Here is a 26407-nt window from a genome sequence, read left to right as displayed (position 1 = left end):
TCTTTCCTGTTAGGGTGGTGAGACACTGGAATCGGTTGCCCAGGGAGGTTGTGAGTGCTCCATCCCTGGCAGTGTTCAGGGCCAGGTTGGATGAAGCCAAAAAAAACAAAACCAAAACAACAAAGCAAAACAAAAACCGCAACAAAACCACCAAAAGCTAATACAGAAAGTTAGAACTCATTATTCTTTGGGTTCTTTTTAAAGGTCAGATGGCTTACACTCATAAGGCATGTCTCTTGTCAGCTAAGTTAGCTGACCAAGCTGAACAAAAAATAGCATGCCTACGATTGAGAAAAAAGAAAGCAAGCTCTCCTGTGTTCTGCACAGAACATTGTAGGGATGATATGAAATAACATGAGACATTTTTGTAAAAAAAGATACAAGAGGCAGAAAGTTTAGGATTTAAATGTAAAGAGAGAAATGCCTCTTTATTGTCACAGCATGGAATACAGCAAAAATGCATTTGGACAGCATTTCTTAAACAATTTTTCCTCTAACTTCTCTTGACCTTCTCATTCATGTTCCTCTTTTCCTCCACAACTAGAATTAAGATATTCTGAGGGAAGCAATAATCTCACTCCTTCTCATATGCCACATGAACACAAGGGGAAGCCTTCAGGAGCCAGAAGGACAATAGAAGGAGCATAACTCGGGAAACATGTCAACAAATGAATTATTGCCACTAAGCATTAACTCTAGATAACTTTTCATTTCAAGCCTATTCTCTATTTGACAAACGTATTTTGATAAATTTCTGATATAATCCCTTACATAAAGAAATAACTTGCTCTTTTATTTTTTTTTTTTAATTTTAAATAGTTCTTCCATGTCCTAGACAACTGTGCTGTTATTTCTAACTGTTATTTCACCTCAGTTTCCCTGTTAAGTTACTGAAAAGGCTCACAATTCAACTGAGAGAAAAAAAAGTAGTGGTAGTTTGAGTTATATTAGACAGCATTTTAAAGATTGAAGGGGGGTGGGGGAGGGGAAGCATTTTGAATTTGTGCTGTTTTGTTAAGGATAAATTTGTCCTAAGTGGAAAATATTGTAACAAGCCTGGAAAAAACAAAGCATGAAAGAGCTCACTAACCAGTCTTTCCATGGAAGTGCATGCCAAGGGAGGGGAGGCCTGAAATTAAGAAAATGATGGGATGCCTGGCTGACAAATACATCAAAACCAGTAACTGAACTATGTCACACCACAAAACACTCCCTTTGACAAAGGCCCAGTGGAATACAAGAGTGGCCCAGCTCACTGAACATTTCAGCTTGTTGAAATAGTTCAAGCTCCTTTCTTCCCTTCTTGCATGACTGATGACACAATGGCTGCTACAGCACATGGCTCCTTTTAAATCAGTGTTCCGTTGTCAATTCTGGCACCAGTTCTTAAACCTTTCATAGCAAATAATTGCTATGCCTTAACTTTCAAATAGTGAAGCCTGGATGAAATATAATGAAGTAGATCCTTCTACTAATTGTGCCCATGTATCACCCTGTCTCTCAAATACAACCCTTGCAAAATGCTGGTTTTCAGATCTCTCACTCAAAGTCTGGCTCAAATGCTTAAGTATTCAAGTCATTTTTGCATATGCAATGACCAGACTGAAATTACACTTGAAGAACTTACTTTGTCTTTTGAAGGATTTACTTTCACTTCTCTATTTCCTGCCACATTTTTTTTCTCTTTTACTGAAATATTGTAACCACAATGAACACATTCTTTGATGTAAATAGTGTGTCATACTCTTACATCAGCACTGTGATTAAGAAAGAATGACTGAAAGGAATGGTCACCACAGCAAAAGATATGGAAGCAAAACCACAGAGAAAGCATGGAGAGGAAGATGAAAATTATTCTAAACATTTCAGTAAACAAATAATGATATGATAGCAGTGACAATATATTAAATTGCAACAAATGTTTCTATATTGCTTGGCACTAAAAAGACAGTGCTTGCTCAATTATCATGCGTAATGAAACACACCAGCAACTTAATAAACATATAATTCTGTTTATGGTTAGAAATACTGCATGCCAGGTACATAAACATCATCATAGAACACAAAGGAAACGGAATGGACTGATTCTCTTCTCCCCAGGTGATATACCACTTCTGGCATCACATTTCACACCATTTACCTGATTAACCAGTAAATTCCAGCACAAGGAGTGATGTATTTTGATTAGATGAATGCATGCCTGAGGATTACAATTTTGCAGGAGGGCCAGTGATAAATTATCTTTTGGTTCTCATTTTCACAAAATGGCAAATTCTGTGAAATGTATTTGTAGATTGCAGTTACTCAGACAAGGCAATTAATTCAGTAGAATAACTGCAGAATCTAAGTCTACAAGAGATCACAAACTGTAAATCAAAAAACTTTGGGAAAAAAAAAAACTTTACAGTTTTTTAAAAAGTACCCACAGTTTCAAATGTGAGGCAATCTGTTTGTTACACAAATGCTAAACTTGTAATGTTCAGAGCTCCCTTTGAGAATATATTCTTTTGGGAGCATCTTTGTTTTCCTCTTAATAATTAGGTTGAACAGAAAAGAGCTATTCATATGAAGGTTCTGCAGGAAGTAATTGATGGTTAAAAGTAGAATTTAGCAAACACATATATACTGAATGAAAAATAAAATTCCACAAACATTTTCAGAGAAAAAAAAAAAAAAAAAGATGAGTTGTTTAGTCTAAAAGATGGTTGCCAATCATTACATGAGTTTGCTGCATTATTTCATCCTACACTTCTTTTACTCCCAAATATTCTTTGGGAGGGTTTTTGTCTACTTGTTTGTTTGCTTTAATTAAAGACTGAGTAGGTCTGATGGCATAAAGTATAGTATCTTTGATATACTTATGGAATAAAAAAAACACAGTCATGTTTAAGGGCAGTATCTGTGTGAATTGTGTGATATCATAGGAATAATGTGATACACCATTTCAACCAGCCAGGAAATACTTTCTAGATGGAATAGCATTAATGCCAGCAAGACAACATAATATGACTAAGCTAAACCAAAGCACACTGTCACTATATTGTTTCCACAAATTCTTTTTTAATTTGAAGCCTTGCCACTGTTTAAGCCTCCTTTCTCCCTTTCAGCAAAGAAGTTGACATAAGTCAACTACTGTCTCTAATGACAGCATAATCAAGACAGCAAGCATAATGAAGTCTCTGTTATAGGATAAAAGCCAGACTATAAAAAATTAAGGTAGGCGTATGACTACTTAAGCAATTCTAGAATGTGGGTTGATAAAGCAGATAGAGAGTCTCTCTTCATCATTTGACACAAAATAATCTAGTTCTGTCCAATCTTTTGCTCAGATCACAAATGTTAAGCCATGGGGCTATACTTGTCATATGACTTGATAAAGTAGTCTATGTTGCACTAACTTGTTTCCTAAGCAAAGGGAGCCAGTAGATTGTGTGAGTTTTAAAATATCACTTCATGTTTTTGAACAGTATAAGAAATCAGCATCTGAGCAAGTCCTTTTAAATAAATATTTTTTCAGCCACAAGTAGATGATAGAAAACTTCAGTCTTCAAAATATACAAGTTAAAATACATTTCACAGTCATATAACCTTGAATATGAGTCTATGACCAAATTTTATATCCCTTTCCCATGTATGTGAACAGCTTCCATTTACATTAATAAGACCAGTAAGTCCACAAAGACAGCGTGGTCAGGATTAATGTGTTCAAAACTGAACTTAAATGGATCATCATACTGTTATCCTCTAAGCCCTTGAGCTTGTTACTGTGATCATTCCATCCTAATGTCACGCATGCATTTTGCACAATCATACTATCATCCCTAATTTGCTTTTTCATATATTTCATGGAAGTTAGAAGTTCAAGGTGCATCTCCAGAAAACTTGTTTTGCCATGCTTCACAATTTCAAGGTATCCAGCACCCCACAAAGATACGATTGTAAGTTTTTTTATAAACCTAACAACTTTCCCATCAAATTCAGATTTTATTCAGATTTTTATCTACACCTGCCACTCATGGTTAATAATTCAGCCACATTATCCCCCTGTTTTCCCATTACCACCTTTAACTGCAGATTGAGAAACACAAAGATGAATTTAATTTTAGCTAATATAGTTGGAAAAAATATTCCACAGTTTCTAAAAACAGAATTTTCATTACCTGGGAGGGACTCTGGAGAGATTTCTTGAACTCCTGGTGTTTTGGATTCAGCAAGCCACACTCGAGTTTCATTCTTAGCTAAAGGGACAAAACGTAAGAGAGTAATTGCAAATCTGCTCTGTTCTACTACAGATTTATTTTTGTCCTGCTTCAGTTTGCCAAAGTAAAATGAAACGGACAAATGCAGAAAACTGAATACCTTTAGGAATCAATGAACTTCCACTGTAAAATCAGTACAAACATCTATCTAGATATGTTAAACACATGCTTTTTTGAATTTGTTTTGTTCATTAAAAGATTCCTTAAAAATAAAATTTACAGCATGGAATTTAATGCCTTACGAATCATTGTTTTCATAGTGCAAAATAGTTCTCAGTGTTTTCCATTTTCTAGCATTTCAAGCATTAACAGCAAAAATGCTTTTCAAAATTCAAAGATGTAATATAGCTCTAAACATTATAAAAGAATAGTCTAATAAGTTTTCAAATACAATGGAATTTGCACACTAGTCATGTCCTTATTTTCCTTTACATTACTTCTAAAAATTAAAGTAGTATGGCAATAGCCTTCTATTTCAACAAATAGAAAGATATTCCAGCAGTGGATATAAGAAAATTAATTAATTTTGACTTGAATAATACACTGGTGTTTTTTTTTTTCTACCAAGGACTAAGGCAATACACTTTGTATAGTAAGATTTTTACTATTTTTTATAGGAAAAAACCCAACAAAAACCCACAAACTTTAAGAATTCAATCAGTATGATATTCTCTGATGCATTATTTTGACTTTTCTAAATAATACAGAATTAGAGTAGTTGCAGTGTGTCAGCAAACTATAATTAGTCATAACTCCACACACAGATAAGCCTTATTGCGTTTTATTGTAGACATATATCATTCTCAGACATCAGTGAAAGGTATTTGTGTAGATTTGGACAGTATGTCTTGTCAATTATATTATACATTTAAACTCTTTCTCAGAGTACTTTTGCTTTACAAGCAATGATGCTTCCCTGTTTTACACTTCTTTGAAATCCAGTAGTTATTTGTGTGTATATAAATGTACTTCACATTCTCTATTAAGGAACACATAGTAAATAGAACAGAACAAAACATCATCTGTCTGCTCTGGTTATTTTCACAAAGGTGTCTGTGTAAACTACCATAAAAAGTAGCTCCAAATTGGCATTGCATCAGCTATGTATTTTAGACAAACCTGAGCATTCAAATTTAGAAGTCCAAGTTCTACAGTCAGCCTGCTGAAGAAGCTTGACATCTCTAGGTCAGCTGAAGTTAGCTTTGTCTTTTTTCCCCATCTTTTGCTCATTGTCACATTCTGTCATTTTTACTGTGCATACTTCGTATGACCTTATACCTTACACCTTCTTATACCTTATGACCCATCTGAAAATACAGTATTGTTTTCCTGCATAATATTATTTCTACTTCTTACTCAAACACATTCAAATATTTTCCTACTATCAGACTCTACCCTCACATGTACACTGTATCTTAACAGGAGCAAGCACCTCTGTTTAACCACTGCAAGGCAAGCCAGCCTGAGAATGCGCCATGGCCATCAATGGAGCAACAGAATAAATTAAACAAAGCAGAAATAAGAAAGGAAAAAAAAAAAGAAGAATAAAATCTGACTCAGTTGTTTGGAGTTCAAAACAAGTATTAAGCCAAACCAAAAGTCACCAGCTCCAGAACTCTAGTCTGTGAAAGATGTACTGGAGGCATTATTAAGGTTTGTGACGATAGTTGTCTGCTAGTTTGCAGATCTCAAGCAAAAGCCTCAATTAATCTTGTTCCTGTGGTTTTCAGGCATATTCAAAAGATCTACATGAAACCTGTACTGGAATGTTCTAATTTCTGGTTACTATTTTTCATTGATTTAATTACAGATAATAAATAAGAGTCTCTTCATGAAACAATTTCTCACATATACTCAAGCCAGGATTCATATAATTAAAATTCACTGAAAATCTGGTCTTTCAAAAGGACACACAGACTTCCATTTTTAAAGACACATATTGAAAGATATAACCTAGAAAAAAAAAATAAATAGGATAGACAGTAAAACAAAACAAACCCCCTGAAGTCTATAAAATAACTAGATTCCTCCTCTTCTCCATGGATCAAAACTATTTCAAATGGCTGTGAAATACCTTAAAAACCCATTCAGATGTTTTAATATAAGTAGATTTCTATGAATTTTTATAAGTGCAAGCTAATCATTAATTAGACAGATAGAAAAAAAGAAGGTAAAGGAGGAAAAAGAAGGACTTTTCTTTTTTGCGCATATGATCTCACTTTATTACACTTCTGATACTGCTCGTGAACAATACAAGCTTAGCTCATTTCTGCTTACCTATTTTTTTTGTGGATGCTTGAGGTATGTCATCTATTGGCAGGAGAGGGGGAAGTTTCTGCTGAGTTTCATTGAGACCTGGAACAATAAGATGCACTACACAGAAAGATGAGTGTCATTAATTCCAGAGGGATGAAAAATACAGTCTACCCTCTGAGATAGGTGAGCAAGTACTACTGAACCACTGTGAGTTTAGTCTGAGTATCTGTGATGATAGTTAGTCTTATTCAGTAATTATGAATCCCATTTGGTGCTATTTCCCCTTTATATCACTCACTGTATTACCATTTCACAATTAATCAGAATTGAAAACATTAAATCCTGGAGTACACAACCCTGGAGTTCTGCTGTGTAACAAATGCTTGGACATTCTGTCTGGTGGGCCTGGAAGACTCAACACCAAACATGGTTAGTGAGTATCTGAGTCATAGAAATACGTTAAAACTCTCACAAAGCAAACTTAAGCCAAAGTTATGCAGCTCTATAAAGTATGTCCGTATATATAAAGGACTAAACGCCTTCCTGAATCCAGGAATAAATTGGTCACGAGGAACATGATGCTGTGAGCCTTTCCTGTCTACTTCAGGCAGACCAGTAGCTCACCACACTAAGCAATATTATAGTCCTTTCCCTATGACAGTTTTTTCCCTATTTCTTCCCTGTTTTTTCCTATCTGTTCTTATAGGTCAAACACAAACAGAAAGCATGAAAATGAATGCCTTCATAGAAACAGTTATGGCTGAGATCTAACATTAAGCTCTAGTTAGGAGGGAAGTTACAATACACATAACTATAGCCTATATCAGTAGAGGTTTGTCTGTATGCTATCATACTACCTTAAAACCAAAAAGAAATAAAAAGAAAGACCCCTCATCTCAGTAAGATCTTTGCCACAGAACTTTACTTAAGTATGAAAGAAGTTCTTGGCTTAATCAATGATAATATCTTCTTTTAAATACGACAATAACATGATTCTATTTCCCTTAGGCTACATCATCCTTGAACCATCTGTACCACCATAAGAAATAACAAATACTGTCTGAACCAGCTGCAATATACCCTTTGATATGCAAGAAAAGAACTATCAAGATCAAGAAAATTAAAAGTATTTACACAGTTCTAATTTGCAGCCAAAGATGAGGAAAATAATAAAAATATCTTCTAGTCACCTAATATTGCTCCTGGGAGCGAAGAACTATCTGAAGTTTTTGACTGCGTTCGATTTTGAATAACTGTGGAGACAACATAGCGATATTAGAAGATAAATTTTAAAAACCAAAAACCAAGAAACAAAATCATACATGAGACAAGCTTCAGCATTCCAGAAATCTTCCTTTGACATAATAACTGCAGATGAGAACACCATCCTAATCTTGTCTGTATTTGCATTGAGTTTGAGGGACTTCAAACTGGTTTTCCTCTACATTACCTGTTAACTGTGCATCTCTCTCTCCCCTAGCATATCAGGTTTACATCCTTGCTGAAAAATGACATTCTATGCTTATATTAATATAGGGTCAGCTCCAGGCCATCTCATTACCCTGCCATTCACAAGTCTTCAAAAAAAAAAAAGATGTATGTATGCCAATACACATATTTTAGTCATATTTTAGTGGTAATACTGTATTTTCTTTCATTCCACCCTCCAGTGTTTTCCTTTTCCTGAACTGTCAACTACCTCCAAAGACAATTTGCTTGATTTTATTAATTAAAATTATTCTCTGTACAGTCTCTGTTACTAAGTTTTAATTGCAGTTTAGTTTCTACCAGCTATCTTTCAGTACTTAATTCTCAAAGATTACTACTATGCTACCTCTCCCTACTAGAGAAACAAGCGTTTCTAAAGGACAATATGTGTAAGTCTACTGTAGATATCTCCACTGACCAGGGAAAGAAGAAGAAGGGAGTCTAAGTCGATGACTTAGCTGAAGATACCCACAAAAAACCTGGTAGCATGAATCTTATCCATACTGCTGCCCTTCACACCTGACTATCAAGTTTTGCATATCTGGGAGATCAACATACCTGGACAATCCAGTTGAAAAATCAGCACTGATCTATATCCTTTTAATAACTCAATTAAGTCATTGTTTATAATGCAATGTAGTAGCTCACTTTATTAACACAGTTAGGTAACAGCTTAATAGTACTTCTGATTAAAAGATATGGTTATTTGTAATGTTCCACCCATTCTAAAAGGAAACTTTCATGACATTCACATCCAAGTCAGAGGTTCAGAGGTTTGGTTTGTTTTTTATTTTAATGCTAAGTTACTCTTGCACAGCATAAGAATCAAATAAACCCCCCCCCCACACACACAAAAATTTACCTTGTTTGATTATTGTGACAGGGACCAATCTCTTATTATCACGCAGTTTAAGCTGAGAGAAGAGGAAAGAAAAAAAAAAGCCTTGGGATAACTGACAGAATTGAACTTTCTTAGTAATAAAAACAGAGGGTTCCAATCCAACACCATGCCTGCCCCAAGTTAACACCAGATATGGCTCTCGCCCTGGCCACTGTTGCTGCAATTCCCATGGGCTAGTATAGTAATATAGCACTTTTTTCTCCTTTTTCAGCTTGAGATGTTTTGCTTCACAAAACCACAGTGTTTGACAGCTTAGGAATCCTGAATCCTTTTTTCTTTAAAGAATCTCTTGAACACTCACTGGGGAATAGACCAGAAGACTTTGAAATGCTGAAATTTTAACGACAACAAAACATCCGAAACATACACATATACAAATTTGGTCACAGGATATATACATATTCTCAGTAATATATATTAGAAAACAAACTATTCCAGAAACAGGTGCACATTTGTAAACTATCAGCACTCTTGGGTGCTTAGAGGAGATTAACTCAAAGTAATTTTATTTGGTGAAATTATTTCCAAAGCATAATTGGCCAGCCACCCATATTCTCACATTTTAATGCTAAATACTTGGACTGTTCTGCTGCTCTCTTGTCTTTGACCCAGATTACTTTTTGCTTAAGTGTGGATCTTTTCCAGCATTTACTACCACAAACATAAGAAACACATGAATGGACCCCACATTTATTAAAAGGAAGAAAACAGCTGTTCCCAAAGATTGTATATCACTGTTAACTACCACACATGGGCACTGGGAACAACTTCTGAAAGCTTAATAATACACTTGGGCGATGAGAAGAGGTAGACTGTAATGACAGCAATACAAAACTGATAAATACAATTACAGTGGATTTTTTTTTCTTTCCACTGAGTTACAAGAATGAAAGTAACTCAGACAGTTACCCTTCTGCGTTAAATGTACACCGCTAATGTCTGAATCAGTTAATGATCATTTTGGATTTCATGACATCAGGTCTATTTCATGTGAAAGAACATTTCCATGAAAATTAAGCATTTGAAGACAAAGCTTTAATTATTTACCTAAGGTTTACTATTTTTTTTATATGTATATGTATATATATATAAAAGCTTTAAAAGCAATGGCTGGGTACACATCAGACACATTGCAAAGTCTAAGAAGCTGGAAGAAAGCAAATCTCAACAACGTGCACAAGTCCATGGGACCTGATGAAATCCACCCGTGGGTCCTGAAGGAGTTGGCAAATGAAGTTGCTAAGCCACTGGCCGTCATATTTGAAAAATCGTGGCAGTCAGGTGAAGTTCCTGATGACTGGGAAAAGGGAAATATAACGCCCATTTTCAAGAAGGGGAAAATGGAAGACCCAGGGAATTAAAGACCAGTTGGTCTCACCTCTGTGCCTGGCAAAATCTTGGAGCAGATTCTCGTGGAAGGTGTGCTAAGGCACATGAAAAACAACAAGGTGCTTGGTGACAGCCAGCATGGCTTCACTAAGGGGAAATCCTGCCTGACCAATTTGGTGGCCTTCTACGATGGGGCTACAGAATTGATGGACAAGGGTAAAGCAGTTGATGTCATCTACCTGGACTTGTGCAAAACGTTTGACACTGTCCCACACAACATCCTTGTCTCTAAATTGGAGAGACATCAATTTGATGTATGGACCACTCGCTGGATAAAGAACTGGCTGGATGTCCTCACACAAAGAGTTGTGGTCAATGGCTCGATGTCCGGCTGGAGACCGGTAACGAGTGGCGTCCCTCAGGGTTCGGTGTTGGGACCGGTCTTGTTTAACATCTTCATCACTGACATGGACAGTGGGATTGAGTGTGCCCTCAGCAAGTTTGCCGATGATGCCAAGCTGTGAGAGTTTGGTTGATACGCTGAAGGGAAGGGATGCCATCCAGAGGGACCTTGACACGCTTGTGAGGTGGGCTGATACCAACCTTATGAAGTTCAACCATGACAAGTGCAAGGTCCTACACCTGGGTCAGAGCAATCCCAGGCACAGCTACAGGTTGGGCAGAGGAGAGATTCAGAGCAGCCTTGCGGAGAAGGACTTGGAGGTGCTGGCTGATGAGAAAATGAACATGAGCCGGCAGTGTGCACTCGCAGCCCAGAAAGCCAACCGTATCCTGGGCTGCATCAAAAGGAGTGTGACCAGCAGGTCGAAAATGGTGATCCTGCCCCAATACTCTGCTCTTGTGAGACCTCACCTGGAGTATTGTGTGCAGTTCTGGTGTCCTCAACATAAAAAGGACATGGGACTGCTGGAACAAGTCCAGAGGAGGGCCACGAGGATTATCAGGGGACTGGAGCACCTCCCGTATGAAGACAGGCTGAGGAAGTTGGGGCTGTTCAGCCTGGAGAAGAGAAGGCTGCGTGGAGACCTCATAGCAGCCTTTCAGTACCTGAAGGAGGCCTATAGGGATGCTGGGGAGGGACTCTTCATCAGGGACTGTAGTGACAGGACAAGGGGTAACAGGTTCAAACTTAAACAGGGGAAGTTTAGTTTGGACATAAGGAGGAAATTCTTTCCTGTTAGGGTGGAGAGGCACTGGAATGGGTTGCCCAGGGAGGTTGTGAGTGCTCCATCCCTGGCGGTGTTCAAGGCCAGGTTGGATGAAGCCTTGTGTGGGATGGTTTAGTGTGAGGTGTCCCTGCCCATGGCAGGGGGTTGGAACTAGATGATCTTGATGTTCTTTCCAACCCTAACTATTCTATGATTCTAAGTAGGACGGCCCTTTCCTCAGGGAAATGGAGCAAGGCTGCTTTTTCTCTGGAAGGCATTACTCTCTGCTGCCTAGTAATGGTTTCACATTGGCATGAACATGATATGAAATTAACTGGAGGTTTCAATCATTGACATTAATGAAGGATAAAAAAATAATCTTCCTTTATATTAGTTATTTTTCCTGTTAATAAACAAGGTTTATATTGCTATTGTGCCTTCAAATGAAAAAAAGCGCGCTGCAGATAATCAGCTTTAGAAGTAACCCTGCTTTTTATATGACTCAGAAGAGGGATGAAATGCATTTATCAGAAGAAGGTGTTCATTTTACTGTATTTATCATCAGAAACCCTATAACCAATATACAAATCAAGTCAAATAAACAGCTTTCAAGCTGTAGTGACATGAAATCCATTTCCACAGCTGATATTATTACATCACTCACTTGCACTAATCTGCAAGTGCTGCTTTTGAAATCTACCAATGTTTCAGCAATCCTCTCCTTTCTGTCTGCAAAAGGTGCCTATTTTAGATATTTCTATGTCTAATAAAATCTACTACTTGGACAAACAATTTCAGAAATATAAGCATGTCATTTGTAGGAATAACACTGTTACATACTATATAATTACATTATTTTCCAAATGGATAACATAAAGGTATTAGGAACAGTAGTTATCAATATTAGTGTGGCATCTCCACAAATGAAGAAAGATGGTAAGTAAGGTATTTATTAATTTCAGAGGAAAATTAGGGATGTAAATTATACCATAAATCAGGCATCTTAACTTCCGACCATAATCCTATGGTATAATATAAAGGACTGAAGTTCTCAGACATGCTCTCAAATGGCATATGGCAACATTACTTTAAGAGATACTTGTACTTTCTGCCTCTCATATCCAAATATCCACATATAACTGGCATACACACAAGAGAAACCTCAAGGAAGCATTATGATCAACCTGGATTGATTTAAGCTTTTGAAGGGTGGGCACGTTTTCTTCTAGAGTTTTACAACTGACACAAGCTATGAGTTCTGTTTTTTGGCTGGGGAAAAACATAAATAAACATATCCAAGAGGATCCCACCTTTCAAACTGACATTATGAAATTACAGAAACCTAATCAGACAGAAGAGGAAATAAATTTCTACTGCATTCTCCCCACCCTACCAAAAGAAACACAAGCTGATATGTGACCGATGTTGAAAGGGCAGAATGACTAGATAGGTCTTAATGTTGCTTTAATAAACACCTTTTAAAAATGTCTTTTCACAGAGAAGAGTTCAGACCATGCTGATAGGAGCCAGTTGTGTCTCTGGAGCAAAATAAGGCACAAACAAAGCTTGGCCTAAATAGCACTCATGCTGGCTTTGCACTTATGATGTGATTGCACCCCTGAAACATACCCACCTAATACCGTGGAAACTGAAGTAACAACATAACTTAAGAGCTGGCCAGTATCTGCTTCCCAGCCTCAGTTTTGTGGCTTTTTGTACCACTAAAGTGAGAAGGATAAGAGAATTTTTAGAATAATCTATGAAATGTTTTCATATTTCCATGGAGGGTGATAAAGCAGTACTGCTCTGGAGCTAAGCCCTGTGAAGCTAACTAAAAAGACTAGATGTTGGCTCCACTCCTCCTCTCATGCTTGAGCTGTGCAAATATTCTGAAAACTGTTTAAGCCTACTTTCTCAGGACTTCTCTTGCATAAGTAGAATCCCTGCTTCCACAGAAGCAGCTTAACAGAGTCAGCATCCTGGCACACAGGGATTGCTAAGAAGAATAAAGGAACTCAACTTGCACTCTGTACTTCAGAATGAATTTACCTGGCCTTAGGATGTTGTGAGTAACTTTAAATATGCTAATGGGACCAATGGGAAGAACAGTAAAGTTGATTTTATCACCAACATAATGAGATAAGCACCTTCTTGAATAAATAATCAATTGGCTTCATATTACTTAGAGATAAAAGAGGTTGTCTTGAGCATGAGACACGACTGTGCTTCCAATAACCCAAGAATTATGTTGCCCTAATGCTATATGTAAAGCTATAATCAAAGTATTACTGTCCTAAATAAATACCTAATTATTTCTACAAGAAAATGCATGTAATAGACTGTGATTTGATCCACAAAGGAATTACAGGTTTGATAATTAAAGGCCATTTACAATATTGTAAAATATGAAGAAAGAACAGTGAGAAACCATACAGGACCATTGCCTACCAAGAATATATTTGGAAAATTAGGCAGAAGGGAATTGTGAAGAACGGGTTGTTCCCTCATAACAATCATTACTTATGAGTCAACCCTTCAAAATGTCTGAACTAACAGGGATTTCTAAAACTTTCCTTGAGAAGTTATCCCATAGTCTAGTCAGGGACAGTACCTTAAAAACAAAGCAAAAAACAACAAAGAAACAAAACAAAGCAAAACAACAACAAAGAAACAAAACAAAGCAAAACACAGAAGATCAGCTGCTGGAATTTGCACTCTGATGAAAAATTAAGGAAAGGAAATAAGAAGAAATTTTAACCTCATAGTAGAGGCAGTAATGCTCAAAAGTTATGAATAAAATGTTTCTTTTTCACTGTATTAAAACTAGTCCACTAACAGGTTCAGCCGACATGCAGATGCTACATTTCTTCAGCTCTTGGAAGCGAAAAGTATCTGTGTGTGTGAATCCACAAACATATGAAAACCCACCCATGATTGCTTGATAGCTGTTTTGGCAAATGCCAGATGAGGGGGAAAAAAAAAAAGCAAACCAAAAAGGAGGAAATTAATAAATATAGACATTTATGTATTTATTTACAATAATTTTGGAATACTTTGATGAAACAGTTAAAATTCTACTTTGCCATTTGCAAGGATTTAGTGAACTGCTTACCAATTTTGATAAGAGCATTAAATTGCCTCTTCCAGCTTCCTCTGGTTCTACAGTTTCCTCACATGTAAAAACCACTAGTGAATCCAGTATGATGACTAAGGATTTCAGAAAATCTGAGTATTCACAAGATTACTCTACGAAATAAAACCACTACCTTATCACAAAACGGACTGACCACCACAAATACCAAAGGTTAACAAACCTGACTAGCACAAAGGGATAAGCAAATTTTTATGTTTAGAATTCACACTCAGAAAACCATCAGTTCCATGTTTGTTAAACTGGAATTGGTATACGTCATCATCTCAGCTGAAGTTCTCAATCATTTCATCAACTCATACATATAAACACTTCTTCACAGAGTTACCTCGTTTTAGATTTAATAGTTGGGTTTTTTATATCGGCAATCTGTGGCCAAAATGTCTTTCTCACTTTAACAGAGAAGCAAACATTTCACCATACAAAATACAAACATGGTATAAAATAAAAAAAAAAACGTTTTTCATACCTGTGTCTGGGAATTAGGTACCAACTTGTAAACATTCTGGAGCTGTCCGTTTACCTTTTTGCCTGATTTGACAGAAAGATAATTACACAGAATTATTTTTGTGTTGTCCAAAGCAAAGCAAACCAAATTTATTCACCTTTTTCAATAGCTAAGAAAGTTAGGAGGCTTAAATACAATGTATAAAAACACACTGTGCTCACACTAAACCATCCCACACAAGGCTTCATCCAACCTGGCCTTGAACACCGCCAGGGATGGAGCACTCACGACCTCCCTGAGCAACCGATTCCAGTGCCTCTCCACCCTAACAGGAAAGAATTTCCTCCTTATGTCCAATCTAAACTTCCCCTGTTTAAGTTTGAACCTGTTACCCCTTGTCCTGTCACTACAGTCCCTGGTGAAGAGTCCCTCCCCAGCATCCCTATAGGCCCCCTTCAGGTACTGGAATGCTGCTATGAGGTCTCCACGCAGCCTTCTCTTCTCCAGGCTGAACAGCCCCAGCTTCCTCAGCCTATCTTCATACAGGAGGTGCTCCAGTCCCCTGATCATCCTCGTGGCTGCTTGTAATGCAGATGCAGCAGAAACAGTCCCTCCCAGCACCTCTTATATGCCAACATGGTACTTCACACTTCATCTGCATCTTCCACCTTTACACCTTACTGCTCCTTTTGTCAATAGGCATGTAAAAACGAGTTAAGTTAAACATTACCGTATTTCTTCATAATTCCATCCAAAACAGATAAACATTAGGAAAAAATCAACTATAAAGAAATATCAATTGAAACGCACTTAAGTTGGCGAGCTATCCTGAAAAGGCAATATTTCAAAGTGCTTGATACTCCTCAGGAACTATTTGCTTAACCACAAGGGAAAGCTGACGAAAGTTTCACACTGATTTAATGAGAAAGTCACGCTAAGATGGTCAGAAATAAGACACTTTCATCTCCTTTGATAATTTTTGGTTAAGTAAATGTTGAACCTTTGCCACGCCTTTTATGTCTTCCTTTAATAATGAATTAAAACCAGATTCTCCTCCCGATTCCTCCCAACATGTTTAGTATATAACAAAAATTTGGCCTGTGGAGTCAATAAATACAAGAACATGCAAGAGGAATTTCAGTTTATAGTCATTTATATATTCTACAGTAAGGAAAGAAAATCTGTAGTGATGGATGTGTGGTTTAGGTTGAAATGCTTCTTAATATATGAAAAAAACTTGAATTGCTACATGACAGTAGTTAAAACTGGTTGAAAAATTGACATTTTTGCTGACTGGTAAGCTCCTATGCAGAAAGATGGCTACAAATGCATAATAAATATTCACTCTTTGTTTACTGCCTGCAGCTTCTTTACCTACTATGCACTGACAATATGAAAGGCTTGAATCTGAAAGCTGTTTACAACTTTCTGATTAGAAGATAATTTATCAGTAGAAAAGAATGCGACAATACAGGGTAATAGTAAGCTCCTTGGATTTAGTTTCTTCAGAAGCATCCACCAAATACACAAGTCTACATTCTAGTAAAAAGAAATCTCATCTACATGGAATATGAACTCTTACCAGAAAGTATCTTTCAAACAAACTGTCTCCATAACTTACAAGAACCATTCTTCTAGCCTATTAAAACTGTATAGTCTGTAAAAAATAGCATTTAGAAATACACTCTATACAAACAGAAGGTCTGTTGATGCCAGTGGACATTTCAATTAGTCTTGAACACTGTATTAAACTATAAACACAATGCACTCTTCACTGCCTCCTGCTCAAATATAGTCTAGCACTGAATGTACAGATTACTTTAAAATGTTTAAATGTAGGAAAACAAGCCATTTAGTAAGCCCTCTTTAGAGCTATACAGCAGAGTTCCTCCTTGTGAGGCAGGTATGGGGAAAGAACTTCTCCATATTAAGTTCATGGTTTAACAATGGCATTATTCTGGACTGCAAAAATGACTGAGTACTGAGCAGGTACTTCAAAGTCACAGGTTTCTAATTTATGAAGAAGGCCTGAAAAGTTCTTTATTAGGGAGTGTTGCAGTTTAAACCGATCCACACAGCTCATCCACTCACCCCCATTACTTAACAACAATTAAAAACAGTCGGTGTTATCAGCTCTCTGCCCAGGCTGGAAGTCAAAACACAGAGCCTGCACCAGTTACTAAGAAGGAGCAAAGCGGCTCCTGGAAAACCCAGGACAGGGAGTATGAGGGCTTTTGCAATATTACAACCTCTTATCACTTCTCCTCAAGTGTATTGAGCTGTGCAACTTGCCTACAACTTGAAAATGGAAACTTCATATGAATAACAGTCTCCTGAGAATTCCCATTTTTCACATTTTGAGTCAAGCTAGAAGTACCAAGCACAGGTTTTTGCAGCATCTTCTGACCAAGATCCTGCTCATAAATACCTTTATGTAAATGCCTGAGGAAAATAAATGAAATCAGACAGCATCTGTTAAGACACCTCTTCCTCTCATTAAAAGGGGGAAGCTGCCTATTTCCTCCAATGATAGCAGTGGTTCTTTCAGCAGTACATGATGTTTCAAGGGTTAATTTGGTGTCAGTTGGCCTTCAATGTCTTGGGACTTTGGAGAAAAAGTTTAAAATATGACTGAGAGAACAGCCAGAGATGCTGTACACAGTTTCTATGAAAACCCAAATAAAAACATGCATGACAGTGCACATTTCAAACTCAATTTATGTAATTCTGATTGAAAATTAGCTTCAAATACAACTTTCCAGCAAGGCAATAAAGGGCCCAATCTGCCACAGATAGTCTACTATTTGCAATGAGAAGAAAACAACTCTTCGAAGAGTAGCTGGCAGTTTTTCAAACACAAAATATTTCTAGTTATAGCAATTTCTAAAGAATTTATTACGGACATAAGGAATAGCATTTAAGCTTCAGTAGCTTACTCTACTGCAGTAGAGGTAAAAATACTGTCAAACTGAGTAGCTGTTTGATTAATTAATGTCAAATACTTACTAGACAGAACTGTCTTATGATTGAAAGTCTTGCTCCAAATACTATCTTCTAGATTGTCTTTAACTCCAAATTCATAAAGTGTGTTTGGCTTCAGATTGTCCACCACTGTCTCTGTAACTGGGCAAAGCTGAAAAACCCACTTCTTGTCTTTACCCTTTTCTCTGTAGCGAACTGTATAGAACCTGCTCAACAGAAAAATAAAATAAAAAATAGTATTCTGCACAAAGAAATGCATTACAACCATTTTTGTTAGGAATTACTAAAACAGTTTCTACCCATCATTGTTCTTGTTCTTTCTGGACCCTTACGGTTATGAAATATCAGAAAAGCCAGCATACCTTCCCTGCAAAAGCAGTACCACCCCAGTCATCTTCTAGATATATGTATGTTCCTCATGATACAGGCTCCAACAATATGGCTGTTATACAAAGAGCGAAAGAACAGTCTCCTTATTCACAAACAACCATGTGTGTGAGGTTCTGACCACCAACTGCAAGCTCATTTTGCAAGCAGTTCTTTTGATTCTGACATGATGCAGAACTAGTCAACCGAATCATGAGTCAAGTTAAGGACAGTAAGGAAGCCTCAACCAAGTTCTCAAAATCTTCTATATCCACCCAGGGGAAAGTGATCCCCTCAGAATTAGTCCAAAAATATACTGAAGGGAAAGCCAGTAATAGTTGGCATTTATATTATAAATGTGATCTCATTCTGTGATTCTGTTACGTACTGCCCACACTTCAAACAAGAAAGTAAACCACAACATTACTTTCAGCAGTTTAAATTAGTAACATGATGAATTGCTAACAGATCAGAAAATAAAAATATTTTTACAGAAATTTCCCAATTCAGTCAAGCAGCACCTCTCTTAAAAAAGTATGACTGCAATGTTAACCAGTAAATAACAACACGACATAAATGGTGAGAGTTATGGCACAAGAGCTCCTCCCCTTGCTAGCATCTCCCTTTCCATATACATGCTGAATCACTGCCAGAGTGAGGCAGAAAAAAATCTCAGAGAAGTTTGGCAACTTTTTAATCCAAGTATTACTGAAAATTTTTACACATAACTTTAATAAAGCATACCCACTGTCCATATCCATCTTATATCTACATCTGCTAAAAAAGAATGAATTCTATCCAATCGCATTTTTCCACACATCAATGGAGCAAATTAAGGCCATAAATCAAACACAACTCTAAACCACCAGATACATGCCCAATAATAATTCAGGAGCAAAAAGAAGAAGAAATTTGGCTTGTGAGATTTAAGACAGATATCATATAGGAAAAAACGTGTAGAGAAAGGGAGGCACTTTCAGAGAACAACAAAAACGTCCTGTAATCAACTCAAAAGTTATCTAAGGTCCAGATTAGAATGACTTTATGGACCAAACACAATACTTCCAATGCATAAAGCTGCTTTTGCCAAAGCTACAGAAACATGCCTCCAGAGTTGTGCGTAAGTGGAAAATGACTGTCAAGGACACAGAAATTCCTCCTTCATTATTAAAACACAACCTAAGACAAGTGCCAATCATGTAAAATAATTTCATACAAAAAGATTCACTTTTTTTACATATTTTATCTCATAATAGTCAAATTTGTTTTCTTGGCACCAAAAATACAGGTTCTCCTGGTTTAGTTGCTACAATTCAGCTCATTCAGGTATTTTACCAGGTCATGAAATTAATATTTATCTTGGCTTACACAACTCTTTTCATCAGCTCTACTATTTTGCATACAAACCAAGCCACAGTCTAACTCAAAACATGGAAAGGAAAGAAATATGACAAGTAGTGACTATCCTCTCTCATCTTATTAATTCCTGGGCTACCAAGTAGCACTTTGCATCCATATTTCAGTGGACTGGGATCTACTCACATTTCAGATGCCTATCTATCAGTTGGACTGACAAATAATCTTTAACAAGAAATTATTAGTAGCATCAAAACAAAAATTTCTTCTCCTTTATCCTCTTAATCTGCTCATACATAATCACACAGACATTAATAGACAAGAAAAGCATACTTGAAATCTCTGTCATTATCTTGCAAAGGATGTGACATTAATAAGCAAATCCATCTGCAACATAAATGCACCTTGCTGGACCTCATACAGTCTCTTGGTAAGGGGTTTAGAATAGGTAGACAGATCTATGATGAAAATGTGAATCACGAGTAGAAAAAGCTTCCTTCTCAGCTTTCCCAAAAGAGGAAATTTTACTTGCTTTCATTTTCATCTTTAGATTTTCCTCCCTGCTCTAGTTGAATGCAATAGAAATAAACTGATTGTATGTGATGGAAAGAAATCAGTGTACTGATCCATTTTGGTTATTAAACAGTCTAAACTACTAGGTGCATCCGAAATTATGAAGAAAAAAACCTGACCATAATGAATAGGCTTTTAAGTGGCTGCTCCCACTTGCTTCTACTGTTGAAGATATTGTATTTCACTGTCTCCAGACCTGCATTCTCCTTCTCCTTGTTTGTTTCTTGTTGGGGTTTTGTTTCATTTGTTTGAATTAAATAACTGAATTTAATTAATGAATTATAATATGGAGAACACCTGCATGTCAAAAAATGTATTTCATTACAATTCAAAACTATTAAAAATCTGACAAGATGTGCCACACTATGCCATTAGAAATAGAAACATATAGCATAGAAGAAATGTGCTCTCAACTCCAAGATTTCCAAGCCCATAAAAACTTCACCAAGGGTGTAATTATTTCGATGGAAGCTTGTCACCAATACTAAAAACACCGACAGTGATAACAGTTTCAATAAAAGCAACTAAAATGCAGTTCCATTTACCAACTTTCAGTAACAATCATTTGAGTATTAATAATATCCAAATTCTAAACAACATGCACTTTTGGGGAAATGCAGTCATTTGTTTATAGAGTATGAATACAGAAACGCCAATAGCAATTCGTTGTTAAACCTGACCAACAAGCTGCCAAATAAAGCTCAATTTCAGTGCCTGCCTGAGAACATTCTAGTGATTAAATTCTGTTATCATTTTAATTTCTTCCTTTTTCAAACCTTCCTTTCAGAAAAAAATACAATTTCAACCAATCAATACATATAAATGAACACATGAGAAAGTAATAAAATCCAGTTACATATTGCTACTAAGAGAAGCAAAATTCTATGGTGGATAAGCAAAACATCAAGTTTTCACGACACTGCCTTGATAAGAATTCCACCGCAATTTTTCCAATTCAACCAAATCTCTTTTTAGCCAGATTCCCAGAAAATGCTTGTACAGGAAAATATTTGGGCACAAAAATTAGGTACTGGAAATCTTATAAGGCAGATGGTTTTATGAGATTTCCAGAGTAGTTTAGTTTGTATAAATATCATGGGTTTATTTGGAACCATATCCAAACAAAAACTCCAAACAATTTAATCATGACTATTTTAGTCGCACATGACAGTAAACAAACAATTAAGCCTTGGAGATATAAGAACTTTCCTGTTCTGTGATTTTTTGTTGCCATAGGTAAAAGATTATAAAACTTATTTCACTTCAGTGCACAGGAATGTAATCAGACATATACACGCACATATTTATTTCTTTATAATTAGACTTCATTAGAAGCACAGTATCCATTTAGTGTTAGAAAGTACTAAAAGAAATTGTTCCAACTATGATTCTTCAGATATTGAGTGTTTCGCAAATTGGCATATGAATTTAATTATACCATTTCCTTTTTATTGCCAAGTTTACTTTAAAGTAACATATAAAAAGATGGGAAGAATTACATCACTGATGGCTACCAGTTAAGTCTCTAAAGCACTAATTTAGTTTTCACTTTTACATGATCTCTAACATTCACTTTTTTCACTTCTATTTTTTAGTAGAACAACTGAAATGAATAGTTAGAGGTTCTGAAGAATAAGATGCTGGCCAACAAATCTCCCCATGTTTAAACAAGCTTTTAGCATGTACTCCCACAACAGTAATTCAAAAGCATCTGAAACTCAGTTATCTGCTGCAGTAGGTTTTCCTTAAGGAATTCTGAGAAGTTTAAAGTACCTTTTCTGTGACATTTGCAACAGATATTGTGATTAATTTGGCAGCTGCACAGTGACAAAGATTTGCGGACAGGCACAAGAGGAGATGCATACCTTTCTGAATTTAGGGTTTAAAAAGCCCTACTTGTGTGCTGTGCAACATAAAGAATAAATATGGATTCTTCTGTCTTCCCTCTCCATTTTTCTTACTTTTTTTTGTTTTTTAAAGCCTCAGATATAAATTAAGTAAAACACAAAATCTGTACTCCTTGCAAATATTAGGACATGAGGACATTCAAATCATGGGCAAACAAATTTAAACAATATAAATGCAAATTTGCCAAAGTTCTTAACTAAGATGCATTTCATGAAAAAACAAACCTTCTGGTTTTAAATTTCTATTTCATATTTATTTGGAAGCATGTTTTTTCTTCTATACAATCCACTTGATAGAGTAAAATATAGTCTTCTCTCAACAAACCCTGGTTTTGTCTTGCATGGAAAAAATATCTTGTGCTCCTTCCCCCAGCTCTTACTCCTAAAGAATTGAAAGTCTGCTTCTTCAACACCCTGCCCTGTTTTGGGATCTGTAGAATTACTCTAACCTAAGCAAAGCCCCCCAAAAGCTTATGCAGCAGTCTATACTCTCTTTTTCAGACCTAAATGGACAGTAAGCAGCCACAGTATGTTTATTATGAAAGCTCTCTCCACTACTGGCTGTTTGAACGTTGAGAGAAAGAGAAGAAAGAATTTTACCTACTGCCTCAGAAATATAAAAAAGAGGAATGAGACTGTGCAGCAGGTTATTAACAACCTCATACCGGCATCAGAAAACAGAAGATGTGGAGAAAGCTAACTCCACATTGGTGGAGTCTTTCTGGTATTACATAATTCTCATCAGCTACATAAAACTAACTGCTTGAGGGTTTCTGTTGTTCTTTTCATTTTGTTCTGTGTTCTAGTACTAAGGTTCTGGCCAGGGATTATAGCCACTTCAAGAAGGCTTTAAAATTTCACACAAATAGCAGTGATTATCTTTGCTTCCACAAAGAATTAGGGTTTGGAGTTATCTTCAGCAAATACATAGCACTCTATTGGCTTATGCCTTTAATCTCTAGAGAGTTAAGCAACCAAAGAATGGTTTGTCAGAAAATGGGATGGGAACTTTTTCTTCATTGGAGTTTTGTGTAAAGTAATTCATAGGTACAGAATAATACAGAAATTATGCGTTACTTACTTAGCCAATAATTAAGCAGTAATTTGACTGAAGCAATAAAAGATACCATTGCTTTTTGGGAACATAGCACCATAAAATTCAAACCTTATTTCCTCACAAAACCAGATCTTCTGAGGAATAGCCCGCTGAGGTCAGATTCTCAGTAGACAAAATCTTGACCAGCATATCCATGCTGTTCCATGTGGTTTTAATCATCTGAGTCAGCAACACATTCAACTAGCTTACATTATGCAAGATTTGTACAAAAACCTAATGTCCATCCAGAGATGGTAGAATCTGAGGCTGAGAACAGTGACTCCATTTCAGGTACTGCAGAGTTACAAATCTAAAACTTGGTGGGATATTAACTGAAACAAGTGGTCATACATGCCACTCAGTACCAATGTCAAAGATTACAGGTCATGGCTATACAACAGTCTTAAGGATGATTAACAGTACATTTCAACAGGTCACAGTAAGGAGAACATGCCAGATGAAAAAGGATCAAGTGGACTGCCTCTGCAATAGATACAAATGTTGATGAATCTGTTATCTGACTTCAAGTCTTGTACTTTTCTTACCATAATCTGCATTTGACATTGAGTTTAACGGTATCAGTAGGAGTTTCATTATAAATACCAAAGTAAGCAGATACGTCTAAATTAGACAGACAGAAATTAGGAAAAAAAAATTAGAAAGATGGCAAAAAAAAGAAATGTTCTCAAGAATGTAAAGATACATTAGAAAAATAAAATGTGATAGTTGCAAACCAGATGTAGATGCATCCCAAACACGGGTGCACAAAGTTTCTTGGTTTTACAAAATCCTGCTGAGTTGAATGGAGCTTCACATAACATAAATGAAGAAAAAAAATCTCTTCTGTCATAAAAGGAAGAATACAAAGAACACCAAATGACAGAGCAGGGAAACATCTGTATTAACAATTTCAATAATGGCAGCAGATGAATTTTACTCATCTGCCAAGAACTGCCTAAAATGTAATGGTGTGCTGAGAAGCTACCCAGCACTATGACTTCTCTTGAAACTGCTACTTGGCGAGTCTTCCTGAGCTTCACACCTATTGTACCACTCATTAAATAAATTACAGCAACACAAATAATATTATAGTAGAAGAGATCTTATAATTAAAATAGAAAATTAATGAAATATGTACTGTATCAGCACCAGGAAAGCAATGCAGTGATAAGACCAAATACAGGAAACAAAAGTCAAATAGCATTAAAACAAGGCATAGTACAACAAAAGACTTACTTTATTTCTACTTGGCCAACATTAAACCGATAAATTTCCTATGATTTAAAAAAGTTTCTTTCAATTAATTCAGACACAAACAAAGGTAGAGCCAAAGGTATTGGTTTAAGAAGAACAAAGATCTAGTGTGAAATAGCAAGATTTGTATTTCAACATTTAGCTGTCTGAATAAATTTGCACTCAAGACAAGGAAAAACTTGTGAAACTAATACAAGTAAATGAGAAAACTTACTTCATGTTCAGAATATTGCTTCCAACTTCTTAATTTCCACTGTCAAACTTTTTTCAGCCACACCACGTAAGTACACCGATTTAAATTCTGATCATAACAAAAAAGGGTTTTCAGTTATGTTACCTGTCACTAGCACAGTTAGTAGTTGCTGTCCAGTCATGCTGAGGGTTGACTAGGATGCCCCAGGAGAGAAACACGGAGGTTGGGGTGAGAGTGCCAACTACCAGTTGCAGAGGCTTTTGATTCTTGGTCCGACCTACATAAGAAACATACAGTTCCAGCTAAAAGTTAGTTTCTTTCTCCTGCATTATGTAGGGTAAAGTTTTTGCAGTATGCTTAGCATAAGAGTAAGCTATACACAGATTAAGTTTGAAGCTCTGGCTGTCTTGGACTGCATCACAGAAAGCGTTGCACAGAGTTTAGGGCATCAGGAAATCTCTCTTTGAATGTGACAGAAATAGTAACTTCTTGGCAGGATTCTTAGTAGCACTGAAATTACTTCCACAGATAAGTCATGCTTTTTACAGCATTCTTCATCAAGGGTAAAATGGAACCTACAAAAATTCTTTTCCTTTTATGTCTAGGCAGATCTGAGTTAGTGTCTGGATCTAGGGGCATTTTTTTCTTTTAGCCACCTACTACACTGAAAATGTTCAAGTTTTGCGTGACACTTAACTTTACCTTTGCTTTGTATGAAGTAGCACAACTGTCATACAGAGAAAGAACTTTCTTTAAAGAAAGTTTAAAAGCTAACATTTGGAAATGAAGAAATTATCTAGAGCAACTATTTTGAACCTGTAGGTTGTGGACTGCTACAAGCTCAAGGAGAACCTTTGGTGTTTGGAAGATGATTAAAGGAAATTCCTATATTCTTCACAACACATTACATATCTCAAAAAATCTAAAGTATCTGTACCACCTCAAAATCTACAGGTGACCAGAAATTCCCTAAAAGTTTATAGGCCACTGATCTAAGGGTTATATTTTTTACTGTTGTGAAACAGATCTGACTTTCTTTTCATGCCTTTTGAACCCTAGCAGCTTTTCATTTAACAAGCCCCAGTGAAAGTCTGATTTGTACTTTCAACCAATGCGTTAAGTGTGTATTTAGAAATGGTAACCATGGGGGTTTTTACTTTATATTGATGATGAGTATGTTGACACCCCTCCCCAAACAAAACCAAAAAAAGCACTCTCCACCATTTAAAATACTGTGGAACATATGATATTTCCAGAAGAGCAAATGTCTGAAGAATTTTGTTTTCTGGACTAGTTCCTAGACTGTTTCTCCATTTTTAAAGAAAAAGTATAACCAAACAGCTTGGTCATTCGTCAAACTGTCAAATCTGCTATCCATAGCAAAATCCCTTTCTTAATCACTTGTTGAGGAAACATGGAAAATATGTGAGGTTTAAGGAAAATAAAATCCAAGCTCTCATGTAACTTGAAATACTGGCTTTTGGGAGGTCCTATGTATGATTTTGATTATGACTTATTACACCATTAGTTCCCACTTATACACTTCAATGATTTATACACTGTAAAAACAGGAATTACCTTGGTGATCATCTATGCTGGTCTGTATGAATACAAAACATACAACTGCTCTGTATTAATCACAGTATGAACTAGAGTGTCTCTTCCAGAAATGTAACCAG

General features: G+C 36.3%; 1 protein-coding gene across 28 annotated transcripts in view; it reads right to left on the bottom strand.

Annotated features, from left to right (window-relative positions):
• Positions 1 to 26407, bottom strand: part of ABI3BP (ABI family member 3 binding protein) — a 168862-nt gene that overhangs the window by 89187 nt on the left and 53268 nt on the right. For all 28 annotated transcript variants that reach the window (XM_065676534.1, XM_065676519.1, XM_065676526.1 and 25 more), the window contains exons 4-10: positions 24873 to 25005; positions 18008 to 18189; positions 15023 to 15084; positions 8866 to 8917; positions 7706 to 7768; positions 6537 to 6632; positions 4161 to 4238 (exon numbers count right to left, since the gene is read on the bottom strand). In XM_065676534.1, the coding sequence (XP_065532606.1) occupies positions 4161 to 4238; positions 6537 to 6632; positions 7706 to 7768; positions 8866 to 8917; positions 15023 to 15084; positions 18008 to 18189; positions 24873 to 25005 (666 nt within the window). The remainder of the gene's footprint in view (positions 1 to 4160; positions 4239 to 6536; positions 6633 to 7705; positions 7769 to 8865; positions 8918 to 15022; positions 15085 to 18007; positions 18190 to 24872; positions 25006 to 26407) is intronic.

Source organism: Lathamus discolor, chromosome 4 (assembly GCF_037157495.1).
Source record: "Lathamus discolor isolate bLatDis1 chromosome 4, bLatDis1.hap1, whole genome shotgun sequence".
Lineage (NCBI taxonomy): Eukaryota > Metazoa > Chordata > Aves > Psittaciformes > Psittacidae > Lathamus > Lathamus discolor.
Note: the sequence above shows the minus strand (reverse complement) of the source record. Positions and strands in the feature narration are given on the sequence as shown.